General features: G+C 45.2%; 7 protein-coding genes across 7 annotated transcripts; 3 read left to right on the forward strand and 4 right to left on the reverse strand.

Annotated features, from left to right (window-relative positions):
• Nucleotides 1-391: 391 nt before the first annotated feature.
• On the reverse strand, nt 392-1,723 carry Pmar_PMAR006520 (toxomepsin 2, putative; the record flags this gene model as incomplete). Its single annotated transcript, XM_002767085.1, has 1 exon — nt 392-1,723. The coding sequence occupies one exon, from the start codon at nt 1,721-1,723 to the stop codon at nt 392-394; it is 1,332 nt and encodes a 443-aa protein (XP_002767131.1).
• Nucleotides 1,724-3,016: 1,293 nt separating this feature from the next.
• Pmar_PMAR006521 (diacylglycerol kinase, epsilon, putative) lies at nt 3,017-5,375 on the reverse strand (the record flags this gene model as incomplete). Its single annotated transcript, XM_002767086.1, has 12 exons — nt 3,017-3,388; nt 3,444-3,533; nt 3,703-3,806; nt 3,853-3,925; nt 3,981-4,053; nt 4,103-4,221; nt 4,280-4,360; nt 4,463-4,580; nt 4,623-4,699; nt 4,749-4,907; nt 4,949-5,062; nt 5,235-5,375. The coding sequence occupies 12 exons, from the start codon at nt 5,373-5,375 to the stop codon at nt 3,017-3,019; spliced, it is 1,521 nt and encodes a 506-aa protein (XP_002767132.1).
• Nucleotides 5,376-5,849: 474 nt separating this feature from the next.
• Nucleotides 5,850-7,783, reverse strand: Pmar_PMAR006522 (diacylglycerol kinase, epsilon, putative; the record flags this gene model as incomplete). The annotated part of the gene is made up of 11 exons (XM_002767087.1): nt 5,850-6,047; nt 6,098-6,190; nt 6,238-6,338; nt 6,401-6,642; nt 6,682-6,815; nt 6,858-6,947; nt 7,003-7,120; nt 7,172-7,248; nt 7,308-7,466; nt 7,518-7,640; nt 7,688-7,783. 11 exons carry the CDS (start codon nt 7,781-7,783, stop codon nt 5,850-5,852), a joined length of 1,431 nt encoding a protein of 476 aa, XP_002767133.1.
• Nucleotides 7,784-9,140: 1,357 nt separating this feature from the next.
• Pmar_PMAR006523 (hypothetical protein) lies at nt 9,141-9,529 on the forward strand (the record flags this gene model as incomplete). Its single annotated transcript, XM_002767088.1, has 2 exons — nt 9,141-9,215; nt 9,416-9,529. 2 exons carry the CDS (start codon nt 9,141-9,143, stop codon nt 9,527-9,529), a joined length of 189 nt encoding a protein of 62 aa, XP_002767134.1.
• A 50-nt stretch (nt 9,530-9,579) lies between these two features.
• Pmar_PMAR006524 (hypothetical protein) lies at nt 9,580-10,120 on the forward strand (the record flags this gene model as incomplete). Its single annotated transcript, XM_002767089.1, has 3 exons — nt 9,580-9,759; nt 9,811-9,924; nt 9,970-10,120. Coding segments are annotated over 3 exons (445 nt in total), but the record flags the coding sequence as incomplete, so codon positions are not given.
• Nucleotides 10,121-10,664: 544 nt separating this feature from the next.
• Nucleotides 10,665-11,657, forward strand: Pmar_PMAR006525 (hypothetical protein). Its single transcript, XM_002767090.1, has one exon. The coding sequence runs from the start codon at nt 10,732-10,734 to the stop codon at nt 11,038-11,040; it is 309 nt and encodes a 102-aa protein (XP_002767136.1). The 5' UTR covers nt 10,665-10,731; the 3' UTR covers nt 11,041-11,657.
• A 6,265-nt stretch (nt 11,658-17,922) lies between these two features.
• On the reverse strand, nt 17,923-18,773 carry Pmar_PMAR006526 (hypothetical protein; the record flags this gene model as incomplete). Its single annotated transcript, XM_002767091.1, has 5 exons — nt 17,923-17,937; nt 18,017-18,178; nt 18,479-18,512; nt 18,560-18,661; nt 18,718-18,773. The coding sequence occupies 5 exons, from the start codon at nt 18,771-18,773 to the stop codon at nt 17,923-17,925; spliced, it is 369 nt and encodes a 122-aa protein (XP_002767137.1).
• Nucleotides 18,774-19,304: the final 531 nt, after the last annotated feature.

Consider the following 19,304-nt stretch of genomic DNA (forward strand, 5'->3'; position numbering starts at 1 on the left):
TCCTCCTCGAACTCGAAAGGGAGTTTCCCGGCGATCTCGATGCTTCAAGACGACATCCACCCTCCTGTCCTTTCTGAACACGGCCGCAACAAAGGTGGGATCGCTCAAATTGTAGAGGTAGATCGTCATGGAGAAAGCTGTATATCAACGCTGACGAATTCTCGATGTAGCGCAAACTTTAGCGAACCAGCAAATAGCTCTCTGGATTTCCAATTCAATGGTACTCAGTTCGTTCCGAAATTCGGCGGATAACTCAACCAGATTTGCTCTAAACACTTTTTTGAGCAGACTGTATATTGTTCTTGCGACGCGCTCCCCGAATCGGGGACCCCGATAACAAACCCAACGCATCTCCCAATGAGAATGGCATAGAAACTGTTCATATGATACATTACAGAGAGATGTTCAGTATAGCGGTCAATACTACAGCAACAAACAAACTATAACTACTACTTAGGGCTGCTGCACTCGATAAGGACCTGGGCATTATTCTGCCCTTAACGGACGCGAAGCCAACTCTTGAATTATCATAATCGTAAACAGTGTAATATGCACGTAGAAATGGATCACCAAGGATCCACTGAGGACCAAATCCACTTCTAAGATGAGGTTGGATGGTGAGGATACATCCATCTACAAACATCATAGCGTATTCATAACCATAGACGGGGAGAGCGATCGTCTCACCATTGGCTCCACGGAGGATAAATGTGATCGTTGGAAGATTCAGAATGTGCTCACAGTCGAAAATGAAGAAGTTGAGTTCAGGAGAATATTCAATAACCGCACCACTCTCCTCCATGACGAGGAGCATCAAGGCTATCACATCGTCGACATTGCCAGTGATGAGTGATGTACCAGTATCAACTATAGCAAGTCGTCTATCGCCGATGGCTTCCCGACTGCTTCCCGTACTATGGGATCGTCCTTCTCCCACTGTTACAGACTCGAGATCTAAAGTCCACCATGCCTCGAGAAGTATCTTCCAGTACTGGAGTTCTCCATTAAACTTCGCCTTATCGATCACACCCAATGACATCTCAGATCGAGACCGAGATATATACATACCGAAGAGGTTGCTCGGTATAAGTCCCTGCTCATAGAGTTTTGGTACAAAGAGATCACCGCCACTTGCTAAAGCAGGCCAAGCCATACCGAAGATCCCATCATACTGTGCCACATCATACCCGTGGACCGATAACTCAACCTCAATCCCAAGACTGAAGTTGTGAACGAGCATCTCACTGTGACCAGAAATGGATAAGGAGGCATGAGTCATGTTGAGCAGAACTCTACCACTGCCGTAGGAATAAGAGACTTGGCGAGTAGCATCTCCTGTAGCTTCGCATCCGGGGCTAATGAAACATAAATGTTGTGTTTCGCAATCAACACCTTTGGAACCCATTCCAGGGATCCACACCACACCGCTTCCTGTGTCGAACATGACTCGGATAAGCTGCCCATTTACGAGTACAGCACCATAATAATACATGTTGAATACGTTAGCCAGTGGTACGGTGACCAAGCCCCTCTCACCATCAAGAACAGCGGGCTCCATGCTTGACGAAGTAGACATGAAGTCGGCACCGAGAGTGCTCTTGTTGCCAACCGTCATGTAGGCGGCGAACTGAGATGGGAGTCGACCGTGATCGGTGGCGTTGCGGGTGACTGCTGCAGCCTCGAGTACCGTGAGCATGCACAAGCAGAGGTTAGTGAGGCGCATTAGGAGATGACTTAGTTAAACAGGGCAGCAGCCTGTTAGTAGTTAGGATACTCTGAGAAGTTCTACACTGTCACTGCAACCAAACTCATGCAACAAAGCTGGCAGTCTCTGGAAACACATTCCTGATTCGACACATTTTAACTTGGGAGAGTAGACGTGGCAATAGAGCTAGGACTGCACGAATGGAGACGATATCGGTAAAACAGGAAGTGATAATACACATGTCTGAGAAGGTGATATTGGCATGAGACTGGACTACGATGGAGCTGGGGAACGCAAATTAAGAACTTCTCAACTCTTACTGACTCGGCATTTGATCGCAAGTTGCGATGCGCAACCAGCAAGGATTTGGCGACGGTCCAACGAAGCATTCAACTACGACCCATTACCACCTGATTGGGCTTACAGAGGCATGTACCTCATACGGCCAACGTAATCGTGTGAGAGCTCGAGACACTCGCACTCACCACCGCAGCTGTGAGCTATATGATGGCAGTATAGACAGTGATGCGGCGAGTCATGCTCAAGAACTCCCTCCACCTGTCTGTAAAGCATGAAAGTACAGCTCCCTCCCATCACCATGATGATCCAACATACGGCGGGTTATACAATGATTATGACCAGCCGAGTAGTGTACCTGATTCGCAACAGTTATGTAGACGACCTCAGCTGATGATGTGTTATGATGACATACCTCCCTACAGCTCAGCACCATGCTCTGTACTCCTTGTTACCAGAATTCCAGTTACTCCATCGATAAGCGTTGTAGTGTAGATGATGATGAACACGACGATAATCAAGCACTACTGCTCGTTCTGACTTCCGCGCTAAAAGCACCCTACAGCCTCGAGTACTGTATCGACTCAGACCAACAGCCTAGCGTTATACTAGCATCTGGTGTCCACTGAGCTGTTCGGCGAAGACTAATGACGATATTCATAATAATCCAAGAAAAGCTCCTGGTGGCCCCTCGTAGGGATCGTTATAGCGGTACACAAACAACCCTGGCCATAACTGCTTACGACAGATACTCTTCTTGGTCACCCGTTGCTAGGACACAGACTATTAACGCAACACTGGGATGATCTAACAACACCTCAAAGGACACCAGCAAACCGAACAAATTGAGATAAGTAGTCATGCAAAGTCATGTAAGGAAGAATCGTCAAGTAATACGATTGATAGATGTAGGAGTCTCCTACTAGGAGAGCTCACTAGTTTCCTTATTTTTATCCACTGCGCAAGGATTGAATATTCGTAGTAGTACTTCACAGCTCTTCTCACAGCCCAAGTTCAGCGCCTGCATAACTTGAACCCGAAGAATCCCTTACAAAGCTTGTTGTCAGAGTCAATGCTTTCCTCACTACTCGTAGTCGCCTTGGGACGACGCTGGGCACCTCTCCGTTTGAGCAGCGGATTCAACCGTTTCTTCTTCTCCTTTTTCTCAAGTACTTCCTCTACGCCGGGACGCGGTTGATTGACCAGCACATTGAGACGTTTGTAGTGACTAACAGTAGCGGCCTTAGGGCTAAAGGCGGTAGTGTATTCGCCATCTATCTGGAAATCTACTGGGGTCCTAGCATCAAGATCAGACCTAAATTCGAAAGTCAATGGTCCTCCAGTTTGATGTAGTCTGTTCCCCGTTGATTTAGCTCGTGCGCCAGCCTAATCAGGATCACCGCCAGGATCCTAGGTGAATATGTAGTGGGTCATCACTCACATCGAGCGAGAAGGATGCGACATCGGTGTACATCATCAGCTCTAGCTTCTTGTCACCAAAGTCCTGCTGCTTATCTTTCAGAGTTTTATCCTATAAGATTACAGAGTTATCCTCCAAGGTTGTTCCTACCAACTATTGATCTTTCTTAAATTCTTTCATTCGGGTTGTGAACGCAGTATCAGAGTTGAAAATACGCACAAACACGATAGTTGATACCGTCACGGTATTACCGCGCAATAACAATATAGAGTCAGTTTACCTGATAGCCTATGATGGCGGATCCCTTCCCAGACGTGCCTTCCCATATACGTCGACCTCCTGCATAGGTGTAGGTGTTCAGACATATAATTGTGGCGGCGTTTTCTAAGAAAGTTGAAGATCAGTGTGAATGCAGTACGCATCAACCTACTGGTAAGAGTCATATTCTCGCGTCTCCTAGAGCCTCTCCTACGAGCAACGTTAAACAGGAGGTGGCCATCATCCTGAGATGGGTGCTCGAGGTACAGTACACATTACCACCTATGCTCATACTACTACCTTAACCGAATCAAGGAAGCTCTCCGTACCAACTCTACGTCTAACCGATGTCTTCAGTCCAGCTAGGGCATACCTATTAAGGTGCTCCATACATACATGCACTACTCATGCACTAATATCACATAAGGTGATTGCCAGCTCTGCTCCTGGTCCGCTTCTTCTGGAACTCTTTAAGGATGGTAGCATCCACACCGATGGAGAAGTAGTTAGACATCGATTTGGTGATACTCATAGCATTTTGCTGAACGCGGTGAGCAATGGGAAGAATCAGCCAGCTCGGTGATCCCAATAGACACTACCTTCGGGTCTTCTGAAGTTTGAATAACCTGCTCTTGAGCTCCTTCAGTGAACCAACCTCCAGGATGGACATCAACTGTGACCTGGAGCATGATGATGATGACATCACCATTTACTGGAGTTTAGTGATGTACGAAGACAGCAAAGATTATAATAGAGGCTTGGGAGGTGAAACTCCTACTTACTTGCCAGAGGTCAAAATAGTGAACCGAGGCACCGGCCCAGTGATGTATCCATTGATTCAGGGCTCTGTTACCCTTACCAGGGAGAGTACTATCGATAGTCTTACCCCAACCGAGTGACCTGTGATAAGAATCATATGGTCGTCAAGGGTTGCCAGCTTACTGTGAAAAGTCATTCCCTGTTCCATAAGGGATGATACCGATAGCAACCTTCTCAAGATTGATGCCAGCTTTAGTCATCTGTATGATAGCAGTCCACCCCAAGAGCAAACCATGAACTCGTCCTTACAAGATCGACACCCCAAGTAACAGTGCCATCTCCACCTGCTATGACAACCTTCTCACACCTCTCAGGTGGGCCATTATCAATTGATTTCTTCAATGCCTCGATACCAGCATAAGCTTCGGTGTCACCATTAGCCAATGCAATGATGTCGATCATGTTTACCTGGATTCAACAACTGAAGGGGACTCTGCTAGGGTACATACCGTCCATTCATGATAATGATATGGAGTGTCCACAGTGAGCAGTCCCTCAGCCTTATTCCCACCAGACTTCGGGTTAACTAGGATGAGTATATCGCTGGACAGTTCTTTGCATACCTGATAATGATAGTGGTTGGAGCAGAAATCCAGATAAGGATGCCTCTATTGGAACTCACGAGAGCATGCCCACCTCTCGCATAGGAGGACACCTCTGCCAGTAATTTTCTCACATTGTAACGGTACGAGAGTTACGATCGATAAGTATATCTAGATGATGATCGCTACCTACTTGTAGAGGGTCTGATGATATCAACGGCGTCCCACCTTCTTCAAGAGGGTATTCTTCAACGTGGGACAGCAAAGGCTCAGAGGCAGTAGTAAGCACAGTATATTGGCCAACAAGTAGTGCCCAGCAGCATAGGAGGGACATAGTGAAGTGTCGTTGGAGAGGATGGTACATTGATAACTGATCTATCTTCACAACATATAGGTGAAGGAACAACTCCCTCGAGGGGTATCGGAAATCTGACATCGCTCGAATTGCTGTTGTTTGGACTGTGAGAGACTGCCGTCTCGAGTGAGGGCACTATTTTCGAGCGATTCCATTGATAATGATGAATACTCCAGGTATGCGGCATAGCGTATGCCCATATGTTATGCATGGCCGTGCTGAGAGGGATACTACAGTTTGGTTCAAGCATTCGGTGATAAGATTGAAGGTACACTAACCCAACCATTTGATATGCGATGGCAACAACAACAACAATAAGTGTGGTGCTCTCCTTACTCCTCCTGTGTTACAGTAATGGTTTCAAAGGGTACTAATGGTAGATATTGAAATGCACTATCAAGTTGGGGTAGATATTAATAAGACTTCAAGTTGTGATTCCAGCTCTCCTTGTTATTACTTTTCATTGTTTACCATCACTCTGATATACTGTTTATGGGAAATAGTGATCTTCTGGGGTCTCCGACATGTATAGAACTCGCCATCTATCTGGAAGTATATCCTAGTATCCTCAGATAAGGTAGATTTGAAGTCCATCTCAATGGGACCATGCCCTTGATGTACTCGACGACCGTTGCCAGCCAATGGATACACCTGTAAGAAGTCTGACTCTGTAACTGTGGTTTCTGTAACTATAACGCTACATGTGATTGCTCCATCCCTATACCCATGAGGCTATTGTATGATACTAATTCTATCATACCATCCCCCATATCTTGTTTCCTCCGGAGTAATCCCTAAGTGAACTGTGAGAAGAGGTCCTGGTCATTGTATATGGTATTACCTTATCTGCACCCTTCACAGAGAGCTTCCTAGCCATACTCCATACATCACATCCACTAGCGAATGATGGTATATTAACCGCTATTAACGATACAGGATGACCTAAATGGTACAACTCCCACAGAGCTGCATGAATTGTGGTAAAGCCTAGTACTACTACCTACCCTGGATATACTTATCATCACCAGTAGATTTGGTCTGAAATATTAGCTCAGTATTATTATCATCATGCTGGTGCTGCTCTCCTCTCCTGCTATCCTCAGGCGAGAGGCTCTGAAGGGAAGCACGATTCAGACGATGTAAGGACCCCCGATGAGCCACTATCACTACCACAACCCTATCCATTGTTTCCTTTATTTTAGCAGTCTTCTTGAATAACATCTTCTTAGTCCCCTCCACTCCATACCTATGACCACTTACAGATGTGAGTAGCAATCCATCCTACACTAGTTTATTCACAAATTGGCTTTTCTTCCTATTCCTATCAAAACCCAATCCCAACCTGGACTCCACACCAGTAGAGAAGTAGTTACACATAGGCTTGATCAACTTCTTTAACTTCCTATCGGTAGCATTACCCTACATGGGAGTACATCAATGTTATGTACAAGGTACTACTACCACCTCTGAGTCAGTCTCTGTGAGAGGTACCTTCTTACCACCCTTAAGTTGGTATATAACTCCACCATCATCATCAAGATCAACCTCCACCTACAACTCGATGAGTATACTAACTCAGCCAAACCGTGCTATCAGGCCTACTAACCTTCCATATGTCGAACTTCTTAATAGTGGCAGATAGCCATCGCTTGAGCCACGTTCTAAAGCCACTAAGGCAAGATCCAGGAAAGTCTGATGGTGCTGACGGTCCCCACCCCGTGGCTCTGATAGGAGAATATCATGTGTGATAACAGTGTGTAGAGGAGCACCCTAACCTTGAGAAATCATTGCCAGTCCCGAAGGGTATGATGCCGATACACACTCTATCAGTATTAATTCCATGTTGAATCAACTGACACATAATGATGGCAGTACTCGGCTACCATACCGCCATACTTATCATAGTACTACCTCTTGCAATACCCACATGACAGTCCCATCCCCACCTGCTACCACTACTCTAACATAATCACCCATAGCGGGCCCTTGGGGTGAATCTAATAGGTCACGTAGCTGCATAAATGCAGGCTTCTCCCCAGAAGGACCCTCTCTGATATCGAATATTGATACCTACAATGATGCTCATGTATAATGCCGAATCCACCGCCTTAGCCGTATTACGTCAGCCTCCAATCCCTTGTCCTGGAATGACATTTTCTCCATACCTAACTTCATTAGCTCCCCTGCTTTATTACCTCCCGATGTTGGATTGACAAAGATGTACACGCTAGGATACTTAGGGACCTGTTATCAAAGCTATATACTCTACCTGATCCCCCGACCTATACTACAGCAGTCCCTTGTTTCTTGCTGAGGTATCTCTCAGCAGCTCGAGAGACCACCTTCTTTGGGGACTTGGCAGCTGGGAGGGCAACAGCAGTAGTCATCCTGCCTTGGGAAAGCCGCCAAGTAAAACACTACGAAACTCCTTTATATAACTGCCGTATTTAATATTACAACACGATTCAAGTAGCAACAAGATACATTCGATAAACGAGGGAGCATAGCAAGGGTATGCTTGCATATATAGTACTCACTACCAACTTACCCTGCTACTACTGGGAAATATATGCTCGGCTCGACGATAACTTCAAGGTCTCGGAGCCCGGGGAAGCTAACCCCTCTTATGTACCTTATGATTCTCCTACTATATCCCTGACCGACTGCATCATAGATGGGTGAATGTTCAACATTATGGCAAAGAGTCTACACTACATAGTAAGACCACTAATCACGTGCAAGTGGTTAGAAATAAACTCAACTAATTCTCATAGCATCTACAATGCCAGATGATGGATTCATAATGTTAATACTACGTGGTGGTTGTTGTGGGAGCATATCGGACGATATGCCTTCATTCGTTCCCTTCGAAGAGTGATTCACAGAGACTTGACATGTATATTACAATAACACCCCTACTCTACCTCTGAGTCAATGGCCTATAGTATTGTCCCTATAACACCACAGCACTACCAATAGTACCATCACGGGCTCATAATACATCTGACGAATTGTGGTTATGGACCGCATTTCAGGAGTTGCAGCTCCAACATCACAGACCGTAATGTCAGTGTCCAAGCCCAACTGAGGTTAAAATCTCACTGACATTAGACCGCTAAAAACTGACGCTTGGTGTTCGAGAGGCAGGGTAGACCTGTAACAAGTTTGAGATATCAGTGCTACACCGAAGTGTTGGGCTGTGGGGGGGAGGGAGGGGTAGATTATAACAGTCGAACTACTACCATCACCTCCTGATAAGCAATCACTACTAGCCTAACTCACAGCACCACTTGCGGCAGTACGTCTAAATGTTGCATTTTCGTGCAACAAGTATTGCATTACAACTCAGTGACAAAGATGGATATGCGTACCCGGGTTCGATCCCGGCATATGGAACTTTCTTCATGTCGTTTACTAGTGCGAGAATCGCCTTTGGGGTATACGTTAGCCTTTGGTGATTCTTCCTCAACGATCCATCCGTACATTGAGATTATGCCGTCCTCTCCCGTTGAAATGACATCCCGAGCTTGTCCGTGTGTTCATCATCGTAATACGTGTTTTGTTGTTCATGATGATAGCTCTATTGATATACTATAACTGATTACTGGATAGTTGTTACATTTTTCAAGTCACACAGTTCAATGACTTGGAGGATAAACAAGTCTAGATCACCATCATCATCAGGAACAGGAACATCATCATCATCGAAGTCGGATGAATTCCATGATGCTGCCGAGTACACCAATGATCACCACAATACCACTACAGCACTTCGGCCTTCTCCACAACTTGATGTTAATGACAGCACGCTACTGCAGAGTAACCGTAGTAGTAGTAGCTCGATAGAGCTATCAGAGCTTGGAATCGTTGATGATACGGCACATGGTGCTCATCATGGTTCGATAGTAGTACTACCCGATACCTATTCTAGTGTTATAATGGATTGTGATAGTATAAACGATAGTGGTGGTGGATGTAGTAGTGGGGGATCACCTGATGCTATTGATACAATGGAACAGGATGATGATCAAAGGAGGCAATGTGGTAGGAGTGTTCATGATGCTCAACGAGTTATTACCGATGAGGAGGGTGGTGTATTGTGGAGTTTAAAACAGAATCTTATGAATAGGTAATAGTGTGGTATTGTTGGTATGGTGATGCAATAATCCAGTTGTTGTTTCAGAGGATTATCATGGTCTGATCGTTTACTTGATACAACTGAAGCAGCACTAGATGTCACAGAAAAGGCAGTGGGATTCATATTATCTGACGATAATAATCCGAATACCACTCCATCATCAAATACTGAGGGATCAAAGGGAGCAATAGAAGGGGCCAACACAGTGCCAATAGCAGCAGAAGGGTGCTCATGGATCCTAGCAGCAATTACACGGCGTATTACACACTGATTCAGGAAATCCCATGAGGTGACGGTAGAGGGAGAAGGGCATTCGTTATCAGAGCCAGCAGCAGCATCAGCCCTTAGTGTGGAGGAGTTCACGTCCAGTGATGAAGACATTCGATCAAGGTAATTACACCGCATCACCATAACATGACCATGGACTCTTTTCAGGTTTCTAAGTGCATCATCGAGTGTATCATCATCATCATCACGGACATCATCATCATCATTATCATTATCGCCAAACCCGCTCGCCTCTTTACAGCCATGTGTCATACCTTCATTATCGGGTCCACCACCAGCCCTCTTACCCGGCCAACGAGTACTATCATTTGCTAGTCAATACTACCAAGAAGGAGTGTTGTTTAGATGAACACGGCACCCAATGATGAGGGTGTTTTAGAAGAAGCATTACGAAGCATGAAACGCATACGTCTCGATACAGATAGTGCAGGATCTGATGATAGACAACAGGATGATGACTTGGCAGCCTTTGAAGCACGCCAACAACTATTGCAGGTCATAACCTATTACCGTTACTAAGAGCAGTGTGACATAGGGTATCGTTTTAGGATGAGGCTGATGCTATGAGTACGATATCTACAGCATCCTCTATGAAGAGGGGACGAGCATCAGTACCTATCTCTGGTTACAATGATGATATTATATTGCCTACTTCTCTTGACTACCATCAGGGGCATCATAATAATAATGGCCTATGTCGGAGACAGCGGTGGATAAGAGTTCGTGATAGAGTACAACAGGTGTCATCGACTATTTATTGTGCTAGTTGGTCTCAAGTCAAACACGGCTCTCTAAGGGCCACTGGCTGTGTAGCTGGTATGGCAGCACAAAAGGTCCGCTCAATGGTAGTTGGAGGAGTACCAGTATCATCACCAGACGCTACTACTATCACTATTACTGACAACAACCATGGTACATTGTCGCTTGATGGAGGGGTACTACCGCTGGAGAGTGGTGACGCTGGAGAATGTTCCAAGCATTCCCAATACTGCTCGGCTGAGTCTGCTAGTAGCTCTTCGGAGACCGGAGGTAGCCCGGACTGCGAGAATCCGTGAGGATATCTTACTGTTAATGATCAGCCTCATGGGAGAGTTCGTTGCTGTTCATAGGCTCTCATCGCCCCAGGATCCATTGCTGAGAGTAATCTTGATAGATTTATTACTGTGCTTCTCTCATCAGAAGGTATTTGAGAACCAGTGGTTTCCCTTGCTGGACTAGTACACGCTACTGGTGGTGTAGTACTCTCCTCTCTCGTCTCCTTTCCTACGGCTTGGCAGGATAACTGAATTGTTATCAGGCCCGATTTGTGTGATTATTATCATTATTATCGTTGTGCACCATCAAAGATGCTTTCTGGTGCATTATGATAATGATTCTAATCATCCCCATCCTTTTCTATCTACGTTATCTATAATTCAACCAGGATTTGTTTACAAGTCTACCCTTTTGGTTAACCGCTCCTCTACCAAGGACATAGAAAACTGATCGGCCAGAGAAGTGTTTGGTATGTTTTCATTCCCTCCACTATCTGCTTGCTTATAACGGTGGCGTCGCAGACCATAGTTAACATGGGTAGTTTATCAACTATCGCTCGCCATGGCCATCTATCAATATCGGCCAACTGTGGTGGATTCATGCTTTAACGGTCCCCGTCTAACTGTACTGTGTGGGAGAATGGAGACCATTTGTATTATCATTGGTAACTGCAGTGGGAGAGTTATTCTTTGGATCGTTTCAAGATTGATTGTTATCCATTATCGTGCTGACTACTGTAAAAGTGCTCCATATTATCGTATTGTTATCGGTTTGTGAATGTACACGTAGCATTAAAACTAACATTGAGCCACATCGCCGATTGGTATGTTGTGTGTTATCGAGTTCTTCTGACATTGAGAGGTGGAGATGCGACTATCATACTTAGAATATATCTACAACGGGAAGAAGCCTCCGTTGATGAGGGAATATACCAATTGCATCCAGATAGACTAGTGATTGTGCTTCGCTGAAGATACTGAGGTTTTCGTTATTGAGAGCCAGCACGACTTGTGGATAGTATTCACAGCTGCGTATTGATTTGGCAACTGCATGCGTTGGCGAGTTTGAATGGTAAGGTCCACTTAAGAACTGTGTCAGTCTATCTAGAAGCGAAATTCAGCGAAAGTGTGACGGACTCAATCACAACTGGAGAGCCAGTCCCCGCTGAATGTCGCCTCAGTTTTTCAACCCAACGCTCTTGGATCGGAGGGGCTTTACATTATAAAATCTTGAAAAACACCTCTTCATACTCAGCACATTTATTCAATCTTAACTCCGAGAACTTCCAATTCCCCCTTCAGTTACTATTTTCCAGCATCGTGTGACATGCATCGACTTGCATCTGTGCCGATCCTTCGACTAACTCTCTACAACTTGAGAGGCTGATATTGCATCTGATCGACTCAATCTTTGAGAGCCCAGCGAGCCGCCGAACAACGCGACGGGCTCCGCTTGCAACTCGGAGAGCGGAGCTTACAATTTCCCAATTCGGATTCGCTAATTTGTCATAAATTATTCGGGATCGGCAAAGACGCACGCTGAAGAATGTTGGAGCCCTCATCGCTTCTCCCTTCCCAACACATCTTAGGAACGTTATTGAGGTTCAACCATCGAGGGGTGGACGGGCTTGCACTTTTCGTGAGTCCGAGTACTCCGAAAGTTGAGAGGCTTCCTTGATCGCACTCATCGAAAGGAAGTCCGATTCAGACGGGGAGGAGCTTTCACAAGAGAGTCGACCTCTTGCTTGTCCCATCTCCGCGGAATCGCAATCACAAAAATGAAAAATGTGAATGAACACTGTGGATACTAGATGTAACATGCTTCTATTCGACCACGCGAAGTGCGCAATTGAGTTGACGAGTTTCGGGTGAGAGGCTGCAATCGGGTTTTGCATCTGGGGGATCACACTGGACTGGAGAACTCAATTCATAGAGCCTGATCAAAGACTAACAACCAATCTAACGATAAGTATGTTGATAGCATCGGCGAAAAGCCTGGATAAAATCAAATGCCTAGGCGAGATGGATGGTCTTGTTTGCTCATCATCGCCACTACCTAATAAAACGTCATACAGATCGTGACAACATCGAGACATTGCCATATCAGAGTTATTTAATCACGTCATCTGGAAGCTCTATTTCACGTTACAAAGTTACATGAGTTACGAAGGTCGTTGAGCACCATGGTTTCCACGACGCCGAATCTTATACAATACGGGCCACATGCATGACAAGCAAAGTGGTGAATAGGCTAGGAGTATTGAACCCTACCAAGGAGGACCATCTGTCGAGGCTCGTGTTAACCGCACTTACTATAACCACCACGGGGCTGATGACTCGTGCAGAGGGATTTGGCGATTGATCCGTTTTCAGAGGATATACCCAGAGAGAAAGAGCCAGTTGAACTGCGTAACCCATGCAGCTCAAAGCCTTGATATTAGCGTTCGCCATAGTATGGTATCTGAAGGGTTCCAACAGAAGTGGTCTCCACTCGCTGGAGATCTTGCATTCCTACGAAGTTTCCTGATACATAGCGTTTACGATTACTGGAAGCTGCGATAGGTATACCGAAAAGCCAGCAGCCATGATTCCGAGAAGAGCGAGTACCACAACATAATCAACCACAGATGGGTCTTCAACCAATTGCCACGCTCCTCCTGGTGCACTGGATTCCTGATAGTGGTTAACAATGGAATAAGATTTTGCAACAATAGAACAATGGACTTACGGGTGCGTAGTTTGGCTTAAGGAAGGAGCCTGAAGGGGCCCTCTCATCCAGGAGACTCGTTGTGACTGCGAATGTAGCTAAGCCGATGATTAGGAAACTCGTACCGAGGAGAACAACCTAAGAATGCATTTTACTCGGCCTTTAAAAATGATGCTGTTGGTAACAGTAGCTTGAGATTCTCGAATAGACTTGAATAACGATCAGGATTTGGTATATATGGGGTACAACACCTAGGGTCAGCCTTTCGGGATAAAGCCATTCAGAAATTCAGATTTCCCATAGATCTCCCACAATGCTGGGAAGAGGCGTACTAGTTCCTCACATCGCGTTTCCGGCACCAAGATGTCTTGTATAAAACGAGAGAGAACAGGAGAGACGAACCGCCAGTGAGCGCCTGGAGAAAGCCTGCAATAAGATTGCCAACACGGGGCCCAAGGATCGGATCGACTAAGTATAGGATGAAATCTCCATAAAGGAATCCTTCAACCTGAGTAACAGGAGGGGATAATATTCGATAAACGACATTTTGCTGACCATGCCACTGATAAGAAGAAGAGGTGTAAACACTCTGTATTTCACGCTCCGGAGGGGGAATAACATCGTCTCGATGGGCGAGGTATGAGGAGCCGGTGTGCCTACAAGGTATATCAACAACGAGTTGTTGCAAGTCATGAGTCTTTATCCACGAAAACATTTGTGAATACTCTTCTCACCTGGTATAACATCAGTCCGCGGACAGGGTGGTATAGCCAAATATAGGAATATCCCACTGAGAGTGAACAACCCAGAAGACCAGAAAGCTAACATCAGGTAACTGAGTGATGATGATGATGATGATGATGATGATGACAAGCTGAATTGAATATTGGACGAATCAGTGCGCTGTAGAAAAGACCCTGAGTCAGAGTCCCTGACCTGGCCGCATTTCCATCATCAATGTTAGTGTGCAAGTACACTGTTTGGAAAAGCATATTGACGATGCCAGCACCAAAAAGGGAAAAGAAGTAGATACCAAAGAACCTGCAGAGTATGGATCTGTTGAGTTGGGAGAAAGATATCTAAATTCTCATCACTACCAAGACACGTGTTTGGACAGCTTTCTATGAAAGTTATCACGAGTAAGGATCTCCTCGGGAGCATCACTTCTCGTAGGATCTCGGCAACAAAAATATCTACACAGTCGTTCAGAGATATGATAATGATAATAATGGCGTACGCGGAGCGGCCGACTATGATATAGCCAGTGACGACTTCTAGTGGATAGAGCAGTGCAGCTATCACACTAGCAAACATATACCCCGCAAACGCGAAAGATACTATAGCGCTACCCAGGACTAGGTAGTATCTGTGTTCATCTTAGTATGACGGGGTGACAAGGAAAGTAGTAGTAGTAGCCGATATTACACGTGGACTCCGGCACCAAAAGCACCCAGGGAAAGTAAATATTTCACTCCACTTCGGAGCTCGAACCATCGATGTATCCGTGGACAAAACCAGCTAACACACACTTCTATCGCCAACCTAAGAACAGGCGGAAGTTATCGAAATACCTTGTGATAGGAAGAAGGGAGTTATAGTGAAAAGGAGCCATAGATTGTGATTCAAGGAACTGACGTGAGGGGGGAGGGAGGAGGAAAGAACAAATGGAAAACTGCATTGCAGATTCGCAATCTGATCTCGGTGTAGTCTGCCGTTTACCTTCATTCTTTCGATATGGATCATGCACACCGATTCATGTCATTCAAGGTTGAGCGAGTCTACTACAACATCATCGAACTAGAAAGTCTCGAGTCGAAGGTCGAGCTTTTGATACTAGGTTATACAACCATTTCGGTATTGAATGAGTACCAACCATATATGGCAACGACTACATATCATATTAGTGAATATGAATCATTCCACTTCATACACTTGTAGTCACTAATCGGACTGAAGAATGTGCGTGAACTGTATTGTCCTCATGTCAAGGCCGCAAACTACCGCCCGCGTTACATCAAGAAACCTCGGAAAATGGCCGATCCACCAAATGCAGACACTTCATTGGCATATGCTGAACGAAGACCAGCCTCCACAAACGATTTGGCTATAGCAAGGGCCACACTGAGGAAGAATGGCAAGAAGAATAGCATGATGAAGGGGAAGAAGGACACTACACTGTCTTGAGCCAGTAAGAGGAATCCTTATATATACTAACCGGGGCAGGGGTCAGAGGGGCGTGTGAAGAAGAAATGGACATTGAAGACACCCTTCTCGACTTCGAGTCTGTTAAAAGGGAGCTTGTCGATGTGAACCCACGTTGGCGATAATAAGCATTAGGTTTCTTGCTGATGTCTTGGTCATGATGCACTGACCGATACAAAGGCCCAACGAGACTTTGCCGAGATCGAGACGGACCATGACCATGATCGCGGTGGTGGTAAGGAGGACCACTTACGGAGACAGAACGGTCTTTGTTGTTGCAGTCCTAGGAAATGATAAGTCCAACCACGATTATTAAGGTATGAATAATTACACTTGTTTCATGATGATGATAATATTCCCTCTCTCCTCGGAGTATACTTAAGGCAGCAGCCCCTGACACTGTGGCCCTTCTACTACTACTACAGACCAAGGTAGACTTTTACCTACATATAATACTGCTACACACAGCTCTGACCACCGACATCAGGCTTACCTTCCCGTCCTTCATTCCTTGAAGGGATGTCATGGTCATCAACATCATCACTAAAAGTATCTATATCGGATGATCGGCTTGAATTCTCCATACAATCTATACAGATTGGAGGGCCATTCCTAACCAACTGAAATGATATCTATCCGGCACCACGATGAATATAAACACAACAGCGAGATTGATGAACATGAGGAAACCTTATGATGGACGGTGAAGAACCCATACAGTGTATTTACATAGAATTATGATACGACGATATAGGTTATATCGTATAGCCAGGAACAAACGGCACAACACAAGCTCGACCACCCACATGAGAATAATACCCAACTTTCTTTAGTAGACTGATGACCACGTTTTTGGTGACACCGAGTTCGTGGTTCCACTGCCGGCGTTTTACACCCATTCAGCCCGACCATTATCAAATGATATGTTCTTATTGGGGAGCGTGAAAGTCCAGTTTGTGCCGCCTTGAGCCAGATGGCTATGAATCATTCACGGATTATATGTATAATGTAACTAAGTATATAAAACATCGGGAAGTTCGAAGATCTGTCTCTTCTGCCTCTTCCAACGGTTTCACAGCCAGTTGTTTTGAGGCCGTACCTCATGGGCTTCTCACAAGGCATTGCAGGACATTATATTTTTCGCTACCACTTGCAGTACCGATGGTAGTAGCGATCCGGAAGAGACACTACACGTAGCAGGATGATGGCTTCATAGCAATTGACCGTACTTGGACAATTGATAATTATTACCGAGGCCTCCCCCAAGATGACTAGAATGATCGCCCTCGTGCGGCATTACCAGAGTATCAACGAAACATCTACAGCTGAGTAGCCAATCGATCGGAAATGAGCGGAAGCACCATATGAATAGTGATCTTAATGAAATAAACTCGTGAACCGTAATAATAAAGCTGTGGAATATTTTCTTGTGATAAGAGCCTAATCCACATCTGCATGAATTAGGATGCGCGGCTTCTGTTCTATTTCTTGTAAATCGCATGTTTCGCAGTAGGGCGCCGCCCCTCTCAGTCAACCTTTTATTCACCGATTTTTAACCAGCGATAACCCAGTGGTATGTAAGAAAGGATCGACAAAACCTGAAAGCTTATGGTGACGAAATTGTCCACTACGATGATCCTCACCAGTATTATGAGAGCAGCTATGATATTGGAGGTATGAGATATACCATAGTAAGACGATACGAAAGTATCGATACCCAGTTGTATGATGAATCCGACACTGCGTAAACCCTTGTAATGGGTGGATACCTGTAGATAATACCTGATAGATAAAGGCGTAATAATACGAGTAGATGTAGTTCCTGCTGTTCAACTTACGGCGTTGCTTGATATATCCGTTGTGTGACAGATAGTATATGAACTTTGTAGGGAACTAATCCCAGGCCAATGAGGATAATGCCAAAGATAACAATGAAATAGTCATAAACCTCAACATCATCAACTTTGGTCCAGTCCTCTATATCTCCAGGTACCTGATGATGATGGTGAGAGAAGCCTGATAGAGGTATGCCACCACAAGAGGGATAAGGGCTTACTCTAATGTAGTTGATGCCAATAGGGGAATTTGGATAACTATCGGTCGTCGGATGTAGCAAGATAAGAAGTGATAATGTTGCACAATAAGCCATTGCTACTACTAATGCGACGGCACCTAGTAAGAGTACCTGCATAACAACAACAAGCGTTCTGCTGATGCTGATGCTGCTGCTGACACTTAAGCGTCTTCTTACTGTTCTCAGCCTGCAGACTCCTCGGTAAACGAGATAACCATACATGAGGGCTATACAACCATCAACCAAGAGAGCGAATCCTGTTACCAAAGAGGTGGATCTGGGGCCTATCCTCGGAGCCGATATATACATTACGAAGTCGACGTAACCGTAAGCTTCTAACTAACAAGAAGGAAAGACAGATATCGTCGTCGTCGTCTTAAGTGGTGATGGGAGAGCAGCAGGTTGGACTCACCATCCCACAGAGAATTAACAATAATGCATAAGGAGTAAAAGTACGATGGGTGATAGCAAAGATTAAGGTTTTCCATGGCGATACACATGGCGTTGGACTACCTGAAATATTGAACAGCAGTAGTACCGATGGAAGGATAGTAGTAATAGTAGAGTATAACCTGGTATGACATCACTACGTGGAGATGGAGGTATGGATAGGTACGAGAATGCTCCCATAAGGCCTACCATACCAAGAGCCCAGAACGTCAATCCCTTGTATCTGAGGAGCAAGCCTTCGATGCGCCAGTAAATATGTTATTATCTCACTCTCCTAGACCCATGTGGTGAGGAAGCTGTAATAGTAGGATACCGAGTAGGAGACATAATATGCCAGAGCCGGCGTAGAAACCGAAATAGACGCCATAGAACCTGGCAACAGCTCTATGATACTAATAATGATACTCAGATGGATATACAAATATTACCTTGCTAATTCCCGGCCAAGAGGACCCTCACTGCCGTTATGACCCATATCCCACATACTCAGGAATCTTGAATGACGATTGTTGTTGTTGTTGTTGTTGAGGTTATCATCTTTAAGAGTTGGATCGTGGAGGCGGAAGTATCTATACTATAATGATCGTAGTATGGACCATTATAACACTGTTAGTACGCTGCTCTAGCGACAAGTGATACTGCTCCAACTGTTGAGAGGGGGTACACAAGACCATCCACTGCGAATGCTATGATATTGGAAATAACATCTCCAACACTCTGATAAGGGGGGTCACTGCTGCCAGCCATATAATACCTATTATCATAATAATATCTCGGGTCCGCCATCAGACCGCTATCGAGGATCATTCCATGAGAGATATGGATGGATAACACTCCATCATCACTACCAGCAACAGCAGTAGTCTCTTACACATAGATCACCGGTCCACACCCTCCAATGAACAATAGATATTTAGCCTGAGTGTGGACTTCGAACCATCTGTATAACATAGGGATAAAGCAGAACGTTGCGGACTCTATCCCATACCTATAGAGATACCACAGAGAAGTCTAG

This window comes from Perkinsus marinus (assembly GCF_000006405.1).
Source record: "Perkinsus marinus ATCC 50983 genomic scaffold scf_1104296971186, whole genome shotgun sequence".
In the NCBI taxonomy this organism is placed as follows: Eukaryota; Perkinsozoa; order Perkinsida; family Perkinsidae; genus Perkinsus; species Perkinsus marinus.

Excerpts from the sequence above, each read along its gene's own strand:
- Pmar_PMAR006525 (XM_002767090.1), top strand. The coding sequence starts at position 10,732 with ATGGTACATTGTCGCTTGATGGAGGGGTACTACCGCTGGAGAGTGGTG.